The 18667-nt window shown below is 37.9% G+C and overlaps 1 protein-coding gene across 3 annotated transcripts in view; it reads left to right on the top strand.

The window, feature by feature from the left end:
* Nucleotides 1-606: 606 nt before the first annotated feature.
* Nucleotides 607-18667, top strand: part of itpr1b (inositol 1,4,5-trisphosphate receptor, type 1b) — a 109019-nt gene continuing 90958 nt past the window's right edge. For 2 of the 3 annotated variants that reach the window (XM_059329646.1, XM_059329645.1), the window contains exons 1-5: nt 608-797; nt 1999-2112; nt 7133-7203; nt 18206-18321; nt 18524-18610. In XM_059329646.1, the coding sequence (XP_059185629.1) occupies nt 2021-2112; nt 7133-7203; nt 18206-18321; nt 18524-18610 (366 nt within the window). In that variant the 5' untranslated portion in view covers nt 608-797; nt 1999-2020. Of the gene's footprint in view, nt 798-1998; nt 2113-7132; nt 7204-18205; nt 18322-18523; nt 18611-18667 lie in introns of all 3 variants that reach the window. The other variant, XM_059329644.1, reaches the window with a different exon arrangement.

Below are 18667 nucleotides of genomic sequence, written 5' to 3'. Positions count from 1 at the left end.
AAAAGTTGGGGGATCACCTTGGTCATTGTGACTCATCCTCTGGTACACAATTTCATGGCAATCCATCAAATAGTTGTTCAAATATATCTGCGTATATCAGTCCCGCTACAATGGTAACATTTATTATGATTATACTCTTTAACTCTTTAGACAAAAATAAATAATCTAAAATATTAGTATTATATAGTACTGCTTATGTATTTTGTTAATATTAACACTTAAGACAATCATATTAAAATATATTCTTCTTCTTCTCCTTATTATTATTATTATTATTATTATTATTAATTGAACAAGGCTACCACTTTCTCCTCCTCCAAGATCAAGACCTCATATCTAAAACTTAAATAATTGAAAATATATAATAACAAATCATATAAAAATGAATAAAATAAGAACAATTAAATAAAGATTAATAAAAATGAAATAAAATGACAATCATTTTTTTTTTATCAAGACAGCCTATTTGAACTGAAGTGATTATTATTATGACTTATTATGGGCACTGACAGCAGTTTAAATGCCTGAAGAACGACATTACCCAGAGATCTGTGCCGCAGTATAAATAGTAACGAAAGGGGCGTTTCCTCAGTGACATGTGGAGGAGGTAAGAAGCGGATTGTTGCCGAGGACGCATTCAGCTGTCAGAGATAACGCCGCTCAGCCTGCTCTTACCTGGAGTTTCGCTGCCATGGACTTAACCGAGGATAGCGCTGTGGAAATTATCCTGTGCTGACCCACTTCTTCACACGTTGCTTTCTCTATACATATTTGACGCCTTCTTTCATTTCTGCCAGGTAAAGTCCTTGTCTCTCTGTAGTTTTCCAGCTAAAGGCATTGTTCATTTCGTTACTGAGCTGTAAGCATCCCTGTCGAGGAAGTAGCCCACGCGCTCATTTGTTGCTGTTTTTTGCTGCAGCTCGCGCGATAAGAAAAAAGAGGCGACTTGACATTTTATTTAGCTAGCAGAAATGTTCCTGTCCTATTTGGCCGCTCAGAAAACAGTTAAAATGTGACACACGACGTCCAACTGAGATTATATATTGAGGCAATGGGCTTTACTGAACAAAATACAAACTTTGTGAAGTGAATATGTCACAGTTGTGGAGTAGCGTGGAGCATCTCAATTTAGGTAAATATCACGTTTTAACTTAATGTAGACCAAACGCATATACAATGAGAAATGTCAATTTTTTTCTTCCCTCCTTTTGAGACATTATTCATTTGATGTTACAGAGATGCAAGTGAGTTCATGCCAAATTTCAAGCTGAAATGATGGTATAATTGGTGTTTTAACAAGAACACCATTATTGTCAACATAAAAAGAATAGACCACATTGACCACTTAACGTCTGTACGTGGTGCTGGCTTTATATTCTCTCAACATGGACACAGACTAAAGAATGGTGACCTACATTTAAGATGTACCCCATATTGGTTTCATTAGCAGCTAACAATAACACAATGCACAGAGAAACTTTCATTTAGTTTTATTAGCTGCTACTTTCATTTCTAATTGTTCTATGCATTACACAAATCGGTCTAACTTGAATCTGTCAAGTGTCATTCATTGTATTTATATATTTTAATGTCTGCTTTAAAATGAAAACAATTGAACACAAATTAACAAAATACACAGGCCACATTTACAGAAGGGCAAAGATTAGCTTTAAAGTTCAGTTATTCATGTCCAATGTAAATTATATTGACTTTAGGTTTATGCTCTTTTTGAATTGTTACAGTAGATGGTGCTCTGAGGATGGGCTAAACAATTCAGATGGTCTGGACCCAACTGATCACAAACTCCAGTAGAAGCAGTCAGTGTCATAAAAGTAATGGTGGATCCCCTTAGATGATCATAACATATAACATAATACTGCCTGTGTACAAATATTTTAACTCAATCAGCACCCATTTGTGCAGGAACATGCAAATGTTAAGTATTTTTAACTTAAAATAATTGAGCTCCACTGTATGTTTCATGTCAATCTTTTGCAGGTGTAGTCAGCCCTAAGGAACCATGTCGGACAAGATGTCCAGTTTCCTCCATATTGGGGACATTTGTTCCCTGTATGCGGAGGGCTCCACCAGTGGATTTATCAGCACTTTAGGGTAAGTTGATTTGTTTTTATTGTGGATTTTCACAACCCTTTTAATTCCAGGTTGAATTAAAGGCTTGATGGAGGGATTCAAGACCATGTTTCCCACTGCGCAGAATACACAAGTATAAAACAGCACAGGCCACAAAAATACTCATGTATTGATCTACTGGTTGCTGTTTTTAGTTTATGCGGCCGTATAATGGATGGATTCCTGTAATGGATGGATTTAATGCCCCTGTTTGGTTTCGTGGCATTTACTGTCAACATTAGCACTACCCATTTGTTTCTCTACATTTCATGTTGAATAATAAGTGAAGCAAGGAAAACTTTATTCCTCATGTTTTTTTGTTTAGCTGTGAGAATTTAGTTGAGGTTTGCAAAGACAGAGTTGGACTTGAATTTAGAGTTAAACTTGTAAGGATTGCAGGATGCCTTTCTATCTTTAAACACAGACTGAAGACCCACCTCCTCCTCAAAATGTACTGCATCTGGACTGAGCCCTCTCTGGACTTGAGCTCAAGTATTTATTATTCCCACAGTAATAGGCCATGTCCATTTGCTCTGCTGTAATTTGTTTACATCACTTTACGAACAGCAACAATCTTGTGTATTTTATAAGTAAGAGAATCCAATTTAAAACCGTATACAGCTTCATATGCTGTACGTATGTTTCGCAAAATAGCAGTGTCTAGGACTGGTTGATGTGGTAATATTAATACTATATAATATACCATCAAACAAACTAAAAAATTCTATCATACAGTATATATATATATATATATATATATATATATATATATATATATATATATATATATATATATATATTGTTTCAATCCCAGTGTTGGAAAAAACAACTGAACTGTGTGGTATTTATGTAATTTAGAGGATGCTTTACATTTTGGTCTTGCATATAGAAATGAAGCTCGAGCACATCAAAGAGGCATTGTTTTTCTTTGTTCTGAAACTGTTGGATTGTTTGCCCATACAGTTTTTAACGAAGTGGTGAACCTCACCCTGTCCATGCTTATGAACAACTGAGCCAGGATCCCCCTTTCATGTCATGATACTATCACCTGTTACCAGTTAACCTGTTCACCTGCTTTTTTTTTCTTTCCCAGCCTTTTCTTGCCCCTGTCCCAACTGTATGAAATTAGTTGCTAGCATCAAATTCAGAATAACCATAATAAACAGAAAAAGTTGATACGGTGAAACATTAAATATGGTATTTGTACAGTTTCCAATTTAATATTTATCAAAAGTATGACCAAATTATCTCATTCTGTTTCATTTACTTTTTAAAATGCCCCAACTTTTTTTGGAATCGGGTTCATATATCGGGATAATCAGGATATAAGGATTTGGCATATTGCCGTTTTGTTATCCCATAAGAGATGGCCCAGATGTTTGGCATGACACAGAAATAGAAAATAGAACAATTGTATAGACTATGCTATAAAAGGAAATATTGAGGCTTTTACAACAGAACCAAATGAAGCTTTTCAAACTCAGCAGTTAATGACTCCCACATATGTTTATGTACCTTTTCCAGTTGTTGTCAGATTGACGGTAGTCAAATGTCTATTAATATGGAGTGGAATACCGAGTCACTTTTGATAACATCGTCTGACAAATGTAATTGTGATAAGAATAGGGTTATCTTATTTTAGAAGTTATGGATCCTGTTGTAATCATTGCTCTCCTTTTTATTTCCTTGATGTGCTCTTCTGGTAGTCTGTTCTCAAATTACCCTGTCTCTTCCTGCTACAGCTGAGCACCGTATATTTAAGTACTTGACAACTTCCGTCCTCCTTAATTGCAGGCAATTAGTTAAAAGCATCTCATTTTGTGCAAATTGAGCAAATCTTGACATACAATTGACAATCACAAAATCAACAGAAAGCTAAAAGAAGAACTTAGAAAGGAGTAGGTGGCGTTGATGTGAGTGTCCCTGTCCAGCGTATCTGACATGTCAAGCTCCATTTTCCAGCCTTCAATTTCCTGCGTCACGCTCATCTCTTTCCTATCAATCCCTGCTATTTTTTGCCTCAGGGTATTTGTTTTTCTTCCACCCAGGTGAAAATGAGCGCAGGATTTGTGTCGTCCTCTCCTCTCTCTCCTTTGTCAGTGCTACAATCTCCCTTCTGCCATGTCACTCTTCACAGGCCATGTAGAGCCCACCTCTTTCACAGTTCAGTGTTATACGTCACCCACCATGGCAACAAATGTGTGCACAGCTTTGAAGACTGCCACCGTGATAGAGCTCGTTTGTCAAATTTCCCAGCTCATGTTGTTATGCGTAGTAATCATTTCGCCCCACAACTGCTGTAAAAGAGAAGAGATAAGAGGATGTGACTATAAATAGCACTGTTGTATTAGGTGTTTCATTTGCTGTCAGCATGCTGAATGTGACCCCTGAGAGGCGGCTGCAGCCACCTGGACCACTGCTGGCACGGAGAGGATAGCATCCAATGTCTTGGTGCAGCTGGGAGGAAGATGGGATACGGCCGTGATGCTGTCAAGAATGCAAGAGGAGATTTTCCCCTTGACCTTGGATATAGATTACCCTTGAAACTCCTGGGTTTTTTTTGGACCTTGGCCCATATGTGCATCAGTGTGATCAAGGCTATAGCTCTTCATTCCTATAGAGGAGGTCCTCTCACCATGTGTTCTTTTCCTTCATCATCATAGTGCTCCTGCAGTGCAGAGTATGCTGCATGAGCTATAAAAAGATGTAACTGACTGGACCAGCTAGAGCATCCTACTGAATCGTATTATTTGTTCTGCTCTACTATTTGATAGTATTCCCATGGGGTTCCCCAGAACTCCAGAGTATGATGGTGCTGTTGATGTCAAAAACATGTTTTAACAACATATTTACCAAAAAACAGACAAGATGGGATAATGGTGCCAAAGTAGATTATGATGAGGTAGTGCTGTTGTTGTATTTTTTAAGAAGGAAGCAGTGAAAGAACCCATCTTCAGGGTTTACTGAGGCCGGCAATACGCAAGGGCAAGAGGGGGCAGCACCCCCTCAAAAAAACAAATGCCTTGCCCCATCAAACCAATTCCGGGGTCATGTCGATTTATGAGCCGGGTTTCCCACTAATTACCTCGACTGTGGCGGTCCGTCATAGTCTCGTGCAGCTTACATCACATTTCAAGCTACTGAAAGTATATTTACACTATTCATAATATAAAGCTATTTTGCGTTGTGTTGCAATTGCTCAGCAAAGTGTCTGTCACCCATCAGTTAGTCAAATCCCCCGACCCCCACCTCTCCGTCCTCCTCAGAGACATGCGTGCATTCGTACACTTAAACACCTACCTGTCTGTATCAGTCCCACTCCCATATCCTCTATAAAATGTTCTGCTCTATATATGTTGTGTTCGTTAAATCTGTTTGTTTGAAAAAATCCGTAGTGATATTTTTTTAATTTTTTAATTTTTTTAGGTTATTGTTATTAGGTTCTTATTAGGCTATTTCCAAGACTTTTTCACACAGCTTGAGTTGTAGCTAAAAGAAAAAGGCTAAAATTATCATGCATGCCATAAAATGCATTTCTGCAAGGGACAGTAATATTATAAACTATATATTATAACTTGCATATAATCAATCTATATGTACCTCCGTTCAGAAGTCTTGATCCTTATCATCTCAGTTCTTGGTTGATAACTTCCTTCCATAATGCACATTTCCTTTTATAATACTATGGATGGAATACTAATAGTATTTATTTCTGGGCAGAAGTGCAGAAGAAACTTGGTGCTCTTGCTCTGTTTATTTCAAAAACCTCAGAAGGGCTTTTTTGTGTGGGGGTTTGCTCTATTTCAGTGGGTTGCAGAGATTTTGTTTTATTTAGTTTAGTTGAAACAACTCCCAGACTTGAGTTCAAACTCTTAAATATTGAACATGGGTGCTCCCCTGGTCTTCAACCTGATATTTATTGAAGATACCATTCAGTATGTTGTAATCCTGCTATTCATGTGTTATGAATGTGCAGACATTCCTGAATTAATCAAGCAATTTCAATGTTCATTTGGGCTTTTTCAGACTTGACATATCAGGGAAAGCACAGGTGAATAATGGCTCTGTTCCATTTAATTGTCCCAGTAAACCAGGATCAATAGTAGGACTGTTGAACTGATATAGCATTTCGGTACTAAAATGTCTAGAAACAAACAACTCGATCCGTGTTATGTTGTGTTGAGGTCTTTACTTGCATTGTTTCCAACAATGTTTAAACCCAAAGAAATCTGTAATTTTATTCAAGGTAATGGTTCGTCTTCATTTGGTCGCCTGTTAATGCCATTCAATGATTTCCCCCCTCTAGTTGATTTAATCAGGGAAATTTGGGAAACACCAGATGATATGTCAGAGTAATTGCAATCATACAAGTTCACAAAAAGCACTTTTCCTGCCACACAGCATCAGTATATGCATTAATTGCATACCATTATACGGTCCACAGACCCATCCACCTAATTTATTGATATGATATTTCAATATTGATCCAGTTTACTATGGTGTGCTACTATGACAACGCACTCGTAGTTATTATGAGTGTGATTGTTCTGACCTTGGATAACAGGTCACCACATAGTATTAGTTACAGTAGCTGTATGGGTTGTCCACTCAGGGTAAGTTAGCAAGTTAACATTATGTTTTCTAATGTTACTTGTGGCTATTTCATTGTGAGGTAAATTAATGTGACTAAACAAAATGTAAATACAACTTAAATATAATAACTAGTTCATGAATATTATTTCTGCCTGAGTCACTTCAAATTGATTTTTCATCAACAATGGTGGTTGTTTAACAATGAAGACAACAACTCCCATTATACTTACTGCCTTCCTTACTTTGAATTTGACACTAAAACGTAGATGATATTAGTAGAACTGGTTAACGTAAGGATTGTGGTATATTACTTTGATTGTTTGTTCATATATTGAAAAGCTTTCATTGAGTTTTAAAATCAATTGGATTAGCATGTGTTGACTCATCATAATGATGGTTGTGTCTCCAGGCTTGTAGATGACCGCTGTGTGGTACAACCAGACACAGGGGACCTCAACAACCCACCCAAGAAATTCAGAGGTAAGGCCTCAAAATCACACTTTTCAACTCTAATTATATCTTGATTTTTGTGATTTTCAGCAGTTGAAATGTATTATATTGAACATTGTTTCCTAATGTCACTGTTACAGTTTTACAGTTCAGCCATTTGAGTAAAAGTTATAATTTAATAGGCTTTACTTTGTTATTTAAATATACCTCAGTGGCCTGGCCAGGTATAGTCTATGTGTGGAAAAACACTGTAATTAACGCGAAGCTGTTGGCACAGGCCGCTGATGTAGGCTGCTTTTTAATTTTCCACAACGTGTCATAATGTCATATGCTAGTTCAGCTGGTTGGCATAACATCATACCGGTTTAAGCTTGTACACTGGACCAGACAGGCAAAACTGGAAATCGACCCACTTCTAGCGAGGAGTCTAAATCAAGTGTAAAACATATACAAATAAAAATGCTTCACATTAACAATGCTTCTAAATGTATCCACTAGTTTTATGGTACTTTGACAAAACGTCTCCATGAAGTATCACGTATAGAAATTCCCAGCAATTAAGGCCATTGCTGCCTATTGCAACAATAATGCTTTTGAAAAACTTCTTTTAATGTTTGTGATATTATGTTAGGTAAAGAACAGACAGACCTAAGGTGACACTATTTTTTTGTCTAGAAGTCCCAAACAAGCCTGCAGTGCATCTCGGGCTGCACGATTATGGCCAAAATGTTAATCACAATAATTTTGATCAATATTGGGATCCCGATTAATAATCACAATTATTTTGTTGATTTACCAAAAATGGGTTAGTTTAACTAATGGGTTCTTAACACTGTAACAGTTGTTATATTAGGCTAGATACAGAATGATACATTTTAAATATCGATTGATCACGTAAAATTGATCGTGGCAAGCCAAAATCGTGATCACAATTAAAATTCCATTAATTGTGCTGCCCTAAGTGCACCAGTGTTTAATAGAATCATGCAAATCAAAGCTTCAAAGTGCCAGATAGTATGTGTATCTTGTGATTTGTTTTATTCGATTTTTGATTAAGATGTATAGATGATTGTGCTACTACAGGGTTGTTTGGATCATTGTCTGTTAAGTTGTATGGGACATTTGTGTTGCAGGCATATATATGTTGATACTCATAATTCTCTCCTAACATTGGTGTCTCGTGCTGCCATATCTTTGCTAGAAAAAAGTAATCGTAAAGTAAGTGGCTTTTTCCTTCAGAACCCCTTGAATTATTTAAGACGTTTTTTGTTTATGGTGTATTTTAAAATTCTCTGTCAGGTTTTTAGACCATTCATTCATGCTGTGACCCTCCCCTTCTACCAAAAGGTGCTTCACAGTGTTACAATTTGGAGGCAGGCCACTGGATTGACAGTCACTTTCGTTTTTCCTAAAACCATGCTGAGATGGTAATAGTTATATTTGCATATTATCTGATTGGAAGCAGGAATTTGAAAACGGGGTTGACTGTAGCTATGATCACTTGGTTGGTAACAATGCCACTGAGCGCTGTCCCTTCCGATATGCTCACTTGGAAATAGATGGCCTAAGAAAACCTTTGGCACAGCATTATATGACCAGCAGCCATCTGTTTGTCAAAGACATGATAGATATACATATAAACTAAAAAAGTTTTTACAGCAAATTCTGACCCTTTGATCAGTCACTACAAAGTGGGTGATGATCATCTGATAACCTGACCACAGGTGTAGCTAATATAGTTTACACTAAGTGTACCCGATTGGCTGCCACTTCCTAGCAAATACTTGTCTAGATGTTTTGGGAGGTTTCCAAAAGAAGACTGCCAATGCCATTCCATTTACGTGGAACAGTTCACTTTTCAAGTTGATTGGATGGAATTGACCTTTTATATACAAAGAGGACTTTATATAAAACATCCCTGTCATTATTGCTGCTCTTCTGATGTCATCCATGAGTGATGATAGCCAAGAAGAGGATGATGCATATACACAGTCACTGACTGTGGAGGAATGTACTCTTTAAGATCTTTTTACACTGATTCATAGACACACTTGAACATAGGGTGATATCATGTAACATTTCTTTACAGTTTATGTGGGCCTGCATAGCTGTTTTTTTTTTATAATATGAAAGAGTTAGTGGGCTCATTTTGGTTCACAACCTGAACTTAATGTCTGAATCAGAATTATGCAATATGAAGCAAAACTTGTCTGCCTATCCATCCGTATGCCCGTCCCATTCTCGTGAATGTGACTTCTTGTGGTACTGTTTGGGATACTGAATTGTTGACTCTAATCTTGGATGCCCACCTTGAAACTCTGACCATTGTATTGATCTGCATTGTCAGGCTGAAGATGTTTGTGAGCATTCATGAATTTGTGTCTTCTTTACAGCAACATTCATAGTTGAAGCATTGTCTGCTGCCATGGTTACAACTGTGGTCTATCCTGTTCCTCCAGTAGTCCACCACAAACTCATTAGTTTTGCTGATATTATCCTTCAGGTGATGAAGCTCTGTATCAGTGGTCTGTACTCCTCTGTTAAAATGCTCTGAAGAGAAGACAGCATGCTTCTCACTGGAATCTTGCACTTCAATAATGTGATAACTTCCATTTAGCCAGAAAATACACTTTTTCTATTAAATTCCTTCTTTACTACATATATCAACTTCATATGATATATATATATATATATATATATATGCATGACTTCAAAAGCAAAGGGCAGGCATTTTTAGAGTTAATTTGTCTTGTCTAGCAAGACTGTTTTGTTGTCCAGTAATAGCCTAGCTACCGCATGTAGTGTTTTTGTTTGTAGTTTCAGGCACAGTGCCAGGCGGAATTAAGTATTAGGCTCATGACGGCAACCTGCCATTACATCTTAACATCTAATCACAGGCTCTAACCTGACAGCTTGAACATGCACAGTGAAGCTAGCAGCCATGTGGCTAAAAATACAATATCTCCAGGACCAGATGCTGTTCTGTTGTTTATTTGTTTTACCTTCCTACCCCTTACACCTTAGTGCTCCATGGATATATTGCATTCTATTTGGATGGATGACAATCGAAACTAGAAAATTTCCTCTGGGGAAATTCTGAAAGGGCCACGGGGGCTACTGCCAGTGTGTGTACACTATGGTGAGATTCTTCAGAGATTTAAAAAAATAGATACTAGTAATGTTATGATACTATATTATATACAAGGAGCACACCTACAACAAGCATTCCTTTTCAAGTATTTATTTATACTGCAACCTATGCCCTTTAACCTCAAAATGTGTGTGTGTGTGTGTGTGTGTGTGTGAAACGTGTATCTGGACGAGTGTGCGCCCTTACGCGCGCATTTGTGTGTGTGTGTAACGAAAAATCACAAAGTTACGTGTGTGTGTGTGTGTGTGTGTGTGTGTGTGTGTGTGTGTGTGTGTGTGTGTGTGTGTGTGTGTGTGTGTGTGTGTGTGTGTGTGTGTGTGTGTGTGTGTGTGTGTGTGTGTGTGTGTGTGTGTGTGTGTGTACGTGCGTGTGCGTGTGCGTGCGTGTGTGTAGCATGTGTATCTGGAGGAGTGTGCCCGCATATCTGTAACTGTAATCACATCAAAGGATCAAAGGCTTTGGGGTCGACCAATCAGAGCAGAGCAATCAGCAGAATTAACTGCCGCTGTAGAATGTTCCGGAACAGTGACAGCAGCCAGAGGTGGACAGATTGGAATTTCTGGCCGAGGGCCACGAGGGCCATGGCCCTCATGCCCTAGCAATTTGGCCTTGTGCCCTTAAAAAACATATCTGCCCTGAGGCCAACTGCCCCAGTTGATTTTGCGGTTTTCTAGTCTGCCTCTTTCCAGTCAACACAGCTTTGACACCTGCGTCTTTTGAGAAAAAAAGAATCTTTTGATGACATTCATCAACAGTGGTGGGTTTGATCCGAGCATGAACCGCTCGGACGGGCTATAATGACAGTTCGACACTAATCTATCACCAGCCAAGCAAGGAGACTTCATCAAACACACTCTAATCTGTCCTGCCACAGTCTCATGTGCTGCGCTTACGTCACATTTCAAGCTACTGAAAGTATTTTTACATGATTCATAAAATAAAGTTATTTTGCGTTGTTTTCTGCTTAGCAGAGTGTCTGTCACCCGTCAGTCAGTCAAAACCCCGACCCACCTCTCTGTCCTCCTCCGAGACATGCAAGCACTCACACACTTACACACACACACTCGTCCCCACATGATCGCTCCGTGTCTCACCATCACCGCGCGCCGAACTAAATACTATCAACCTGTCTTGGCCGTCAGAGATCCAAATGGTCTAAACACACTGTTGCATATGCCGTTCGGTAGCAGCGAGCTAACATTAGCTAACAGTTAAAGTTGTTTTAATCAACCTAAACTGTGACTAAACTAAACGCATGCAGCTTTCAAAATAAGAGTGCAGTGTGTTAAAAGAATCAACCACAGAATTTACAAGAAGACTGTCATAATAAGATGCCTTAAATAAAATATACAAGAACCTTTATTCTCCTTTAAAATAATTCTTAAAATATGCAATGATTAAGATCAGTGTATATGATGGAATAGTGGCATTAGAATGTGTGAGAGGCACCAAATTTGGGCTTTCATGGAAAAATATTCTAGCCAGCTATTTTTCCACACTGGCTGGCTACTCCATGTCCTAGTGGAAAGCATGTTGACAGCAATTAAACATGACACAGTAGGATAACAAAGATTCTATAATACAATATCTCCCGACTGTGAAAAATGTTATGTGAGGTGTTTGCTCTAATTTAGCTCTCAAAGTGCACAAGATTGATGCATTTTACAAGGAGATGGTTTTTTTTTACCTGCTTGACAGTTTCGACTGAGACTCCAATCTTCCTCAGAAGTATCATTACTAGTCCTTAAATTCAATTCAATATGGAAGTGGACTTAAAATCATTGTTTTATTTTATGGCCTTGGTGCCCTGGCTTTTGGCCTTTGTGCCCTCAAAAAAATTGACAACACAAAAGGCCAAATGGCCTTGCCCATAAAATGACGAAATTTCAGGCCTGTTGCTCACTCAAAGAGGTAAAACTTAAGTGTGGCTCATGAAAAAAGAAATTGTGAAACCATTGCCTTAAGGTATATAGTTGCAGATAAAGAAAAACATCACCCAACTGACTTTGTCAGCCAGTAACATTTATACAGATGTAAAGACATAATAGTGGTGCTAGATGGCTGATAAATGTTAAATGCCCCATGTACAGCCTTAGCATGTGAATGGGTGCTATAGCAATAGTGATGAAATAAAATGCAAGCATTGTGAAAATGTTTCACCTGTTTTTGAGTATGTAGGAGAAAAGGCAAAAGTGTTTTTACTGAATAACCGCAACATTTAAGGTGTTTATAATGCACACAGCACCACAGCAGAGTACATAACTGACATACTGCATCGCATTACATCACTGGTCACTCATTGTACAGTATATCTGGAGTCTCAGGCAGGTGTTGTATTGATTGGCCTGTTGCGGCCGTATGTCAGCTTGTATCTTGTTCATGTGATTTTGCAGTTCCAGACTGCTTAAACTGCTTGTTGCTTCACAGCCGGTGCAGAGTAGGGCTGTTTATCAGAAGGGGGTTATTTAAAATGGATTTTTCCTAGAAGTGACTGAGACAACACTAACACGGCAGCCAGACAACCTTAGTGTTGAACAGTAATGTGTGCCCTGCTGGAGCTTAGTGCATGACCAAAATAAGTGTAAACTTTCATCCAGAATTTCTTTGGTAAGTCAAATTGATGATCTACCTCACATAATGTGCTTTCTGCATAACATATTAAACAAACATACAAACTAGCCTGTTTTTTTAAGTCAACAAATTATGTCAAGTTTAAAATGAAGATAATGCCCAATGGATCAGTGCATAGTAGATGAGAGGAACATCTTTCTTTACTGTTGAGAAATGCATTGAGGACACCTATAAAATTAAATTATCTGACTCCAACAGTAAATCCTCTTACCAATTCTCTGCGCAGATCGTTTGATGGGGAATGATGAGCAGGAGACGTCCAACTTCTTAGTTTAACATAATTTTATTACAATACGTCAAGAACACATCCCTGACATGACATAGGCTGGTCAGTTCATGGAGGTTGGACCCCCCTTCTGTCCCTCGATTCCTTTTTTATAACCTAACAATGTTAAAATCATGTGGGTAGATCCCTCTCGAACCGTTGATTTGTCAGTTTTAATCAATATAAGGACACGTCATGTCACCAAGCAGTAATCTTCTCTGCCCATTACACCATGTCTGTGTCCTGACTTGTTATCAAAACTTTTAAAACAAACCTCCTGCCTTGTTATGACTTACAGAGATATAATTGGAGACACAGATTTTGCAATGTCCACATATAATATATCTTTTTGTGATGATAGAATCTTACTAAGTTTAAGCAGTTGGAATAAATGTATTTAGAGTAATCATAGTTTCTAAACCAATATTAACACATGATCAAAATCATTGTATCAAAAGCATTTTAAATGATTAATCCATGTCAGCAGAGAGAGAGGGCACACACACAGTTAGTGAATTACGCATGCAGATAGTGACCTTCGTCACACAGATAGTGACCCCCATGCACAGAGACAGAAAACAGAGACAGAATAACAGATTATTTCTAACATTACCTAAATAAATTTGTCACTATAGCACACTCAATTGCAAAGGTGGGTCATTTAAAGTTTCATGGAAGAGTCTAATTTACATATCCACATACTGGAAGACATTCACGATTACCTCCTCGTGACACTAAAAATCTCTAAATGGATTACTTTCTTTGTGTTTAATACACATGACATAAACATGGCATCCTGGTCTGAACCTTTTTGAAAGGAGCATGTTAACTGTAATTCATTAGTCAACATCTTCTCTGAAAATTTTTAAGTGAAGGCTCATGCAAAAATTGAGACACTTTAAAGCATGTTTACCATATACGAAACGGAATGGATTTACCGCAGTCTTTTCAACATCAAGTGTACTTTTTCTGGAGCTACAAGCTGAATTCTCAGAAAAGCCCAGTGAAAATTAGCCTAGCTAACTAATGTTATGTTTCAAGGTTTTGTTGGGGCGTATAGTTTGCTGAACTGGGTTAATGGGCCTACTATATGACTGCCTAACACTTTACTTGGCAGCTGAGGGAGAAAATAATGACATCCAGCATCTTCAACATAAAATAGCAAAAGTTACCATGCAAGTATTTTAATTAAACACCAGATCATTTGACTACAAATTACTTGAGGGTATAATTCTAACATGCACAAGTTTGAGTTTAATCATCTCAACCCCAGTAAGCTCCTGCAGCTATAAAGGGTGTAGTCGAGTCTGAAGGCCAACATTAAAAGTGTGACACTTAGGTCCAACATATTGCTTTGTTCTTGCATTTAAGACTGGACATAGGAGTAACTTGGATAGATATGGGGTTTAAAGAGGAGGCCTGGGAACCTCATGGTGCAGTTAGCAGTGATGGGTGTAGCTGTCACTTTTAATGAACCTGAGACACCTCATCATGAGCCCTGCATCATTCATTAAAAATGTGTCAATAGCGGGCTCACTGGTTAATTAAATAACCAGTTTTGAGCAAGTGTTCTTCTGTGTTGTCAAGAAATCCTTAAATGTTCTGGAAAGGTCCTGGAAAAATTAATTTCTTAAAAAAAAAAAAAGTGGGAGCCCTAGTTTGCTGATGAATGTCGAACTGCCATACCATATATTCTTTACCATTATGATCCACTAAAGTATGACTGTAAGCTATCATGCACTGTTTTTGCTGCTAGCTGTTCTATATCTGTGCATTCAGAGGCCTACATGCCAGTTTTCTGTACCATGGAGAGTTCTATGGGTCGGATAAATACCATATATGTAATACTGGTGTATGGGTTTAAAAATGGCTCTGTCTTTCCATTTATGGATGCAGAGAAACAGCCTCAGTAGTCTGTTGTTAACTGAGCCATTCAAATCATATTCAAAGCTGTGGCTTCACATCATAAAACAGCAGTAACAGCAGAGGAACCCCAAATATGTATGTGCTATTTGCACTTTTAAGTCATCCCATGACTGTGTGTGTGCACCTCTGTGTACATACTCACATACAGGTTGATTGCATGCTGATGGAAATATGTTTCCCTCATTTTTAGACTGCACATTAAGTTTTGAAATATCAAGTGAGAGTACATGCAGGAGACCTGCATATTAGGATCTACGTTTTCAGTTGTGTTATGTGATGCATCTTATCTGGGTTTTTTCTTTAACTTTGCACTAGTTATGTGCAGAATTATTTAAACTTAAATTCCTTGTTGTATTTCTTTTGTCAAAAGAGTTGAATGATAATTAACCATACTATTTAAATATAAGATAGGGATTATATCTTTCGAATAAAGTAGTTCCAATGAAAATAGGTGACAGCACATGTTGTGGACTTTCAAGAGTAACCAGGAAAAGTTTCTTGTAAAACACATTGTTGCTTGATCTTTGTACTGGGGTGACTGCAGAGACCTCACAGACAGAAAGATGGACAACTACAAGTAAACTTGAAAAACTTGAAAATTAAACTTGAACTTGAACCTTAAAAACTTAAAAAAATCTGATTTACCTCAGCAATGCAGGGTTATCATCTTAAGACATAGTGATGAGGAGATAAATAAGACCCAGACAACACCAGTAAATCTGTTTTGTACACTTTGCTTATAAATGGCTGATGTCATTCCTTTTCAAAAAAGAAATACCGGTATGTCATGGCTGATAGTAAGTTTAGCATTTCATATTTTATGAAGATAAAATAAATCAAAAGTAGGTCAGGTTGAAAGAAATGGCTACCCCAAGGTCAGTGTTTTCCAGCCACAACAGCAACGCTGGTATTGTTTCCACCTTTCACTACCACAGAACCAGATTTTAGTACTTTGCCAGGTGTTTATATTTCTGTCTGTGGACAGATTTTTCCACAGTGATTAAGTTATTATTTGTTATTTGTGTGGCAACTTCTACTGCTGTGAGAAAAAGTTTAAGACCTTTTCACAGCGAACAATTTGACTTGTCAAACACAGGTGTAACTAATACCATTAATGATGGCTCCCTTCCATTTGTATGTGTTACAGAGCCCTGTCATTGTGCATTTTTATGTGACTTTTCAGTCGAGTGGGGCCATCATTTATGTTATCAGATCCACCTGTGCTTTTCCTGTTCTGACATCAGTCATAATTACACCAGAAACTGTTCAGGTGTCTTCAAAACGTTGAGACCTCAGCAGGGCAGGTAAGCCCAGAGCAAACATAACTCCATTGTTCACTCATTCACTACTTCCAATATAATAAACTGCCATCACTGACAGGTCACACAACTATCATCTATCATCCATTAAATGTAACACAATATTTCCTGATAAGCGATGAAGTACAAAGCATGGATGGTAATTCTTTTCACTCCATGCTGGAATGCTTTCAAGTCACTATACAGCATAAAGTCCACATTCAGCTGGACAGCAAAATAAAATAAATGTAATTTAATGTACTATAGGGAGGGATTTCAGTCTTAGCCCATACCAACCTATGAGCTGGTCTGCTCAGTTAAATGTGTGTCAGGTGTATTGTAATGGCTGCTGAGTTTGGGGTGAGAAGAAGATTGGATTGTACTTCTGTGTAAAAGTCCATAGTAGTCCACACCAACTTATGAAATAAAACTGCAGCAAAAAGCAATTGATGCAGAAGACAAAACTGCATTTTTCACTGTTGACTGTTGTAACTACAAACCCTCTGCCAAATACCTCCCTGCCCATGAAATTCACATCACGTCCCAGTTTATTATTTTTTTCCCTTCATAACCCCAACTGCTCATTGCTGTCAGACAGATGTTCTCCCAGTGCCCCATTTCCTCCATTGGTCCTTGGCCTCCTTTCTGCCTGTCCTTAACCCCATGGCCCATGATGGCTAACCCCTGGAGACTCCTTTGTTGGCCGCATTTCAGATGGAGGCAGCCAGCCGGCCGCTGTGGCTATTTTTATCCTGGTTTTAGCTCATCAGGTCCCCTGTTCCAGTTAGCATATAGATACTTTATGTCTATGAAGACACTGACTACTAACAAATGCAACATTTTTAACATGTGCATATCCTGTGGGTGATTTTTAGCAGGACTGTTCCCGACAGAGTTTGTCTTTCAGTTTAAACATGACTAAATGTAAATGTCTTGAGCAAGTGTCCGTTGTTAAAATTTGCATGTGTAAGATGAGCTGTGATGTTATGGCAGGACATTTGACTGTAAATGGCTGGAGTCTGAAAACAATTCAAACTGTTTGGGGGTGTTTGATGCTGAATTTGTTGGTGATGTTTACATCTTTAATATCCATTATCTTTTTTTTTACTTTATCAAATATATTTTGTCAATTGTAGTAATGTATTACATCATTGATGGTAAAAAGTATTAACACATTTCCAAATAAATCATGACATTAACGGGTGTATTGGCAAGAATCTGGTGATACGGTATCATGACACAGGGGTGAGGAATCAGTATATTGTAATTTATTGTGATAATGTAAGCAAGGCGATATATTGCAATTTTAAATATTAATATATAAAGACCATACCACCATATGCAATAAATCTGAATAAATGTTAACTTTTTTATGCAGTTCGAACAGTGAAATCTGGATCTGCATTTCACATAGTTTCTGTGACATCCACCACCATAGCACTACTTTTTGTGCAATCACTGTGCCATGCATCTTTGCCTGTAAACTAAAATTTATTTAAAAAGCGTATTATGTTTTTGAGAATCAATTAAGTACCACAAAACAGAATACTGCTATACTCAAATGTATCAATATTTTCTTACACCCCAATTAAAGATGCATTTGAGGATATTGAAGTCCATTTTCTTACTATCAGTGAGCCAATTTCTTGAAATGTTGCTGTTGTCTTTGACAACTGATCTCTTTAAAATGAGGTCAGACAGTCTGGTATTGACAAAAGACTAATTCTAAATCATGACAACTGGCTTCTCTTCTTTCCCCAGACTGCCTTTTCAAACTGTGTCCTATGAACAGATATTCCGCACAGAAACAGTTCTGGAAGGCAGCAAAACCTGGTGGCAACAGCACCACAGACACAGTCCTCCTCACCAAACTCCATGTAAGTGTGCTCTTTAACTTAGTTTGTCTGCTCTTTGACTTTTGTCATGGTGAAATTAATGGAATACGTGACTCAAACCCTTGCATTTATGTATAATGTGTATGTAGCATAATTATCTCCAGAAATACTGTTGTACTAGAAATACTACTATTGACTGAATTCTGTTTCCTTGAGCATCTGTGTTTCCTGCTCTGTGTTTTAGCACGCTGCTGACCTGGAGAAGAAGCAGAATGAGTCTGAAAACCGCAAGCTGCTGGGATCAGTCATCCAGTATGGAAATGTCATTCAGGTGTGTTCAGGAACCTATGAGATAAGCTCTTGTTAAAAGCCCTGCAGCCACATTTAG

Source organism: Centropristis striata, chromosome 3 (assembly GCF_030273125.1).
Source record: "Centropristis striata isolate RG_2023a ecotype Rhode Island chromosome 3, C.striata_1.0, whole genome shotgun sequence".
In the NCBI taxonomy this organism is placed as follows: Eukaryota; Metazoa; Chordata; class Actinopteri; order Perciformes; family Serranidae; genus Centropristis; species Centropristis striata.
Note: the sequence above shows the minus strand (reverse complement) of the source record. Positions and strands in the feature narration are given on the sequence as shown.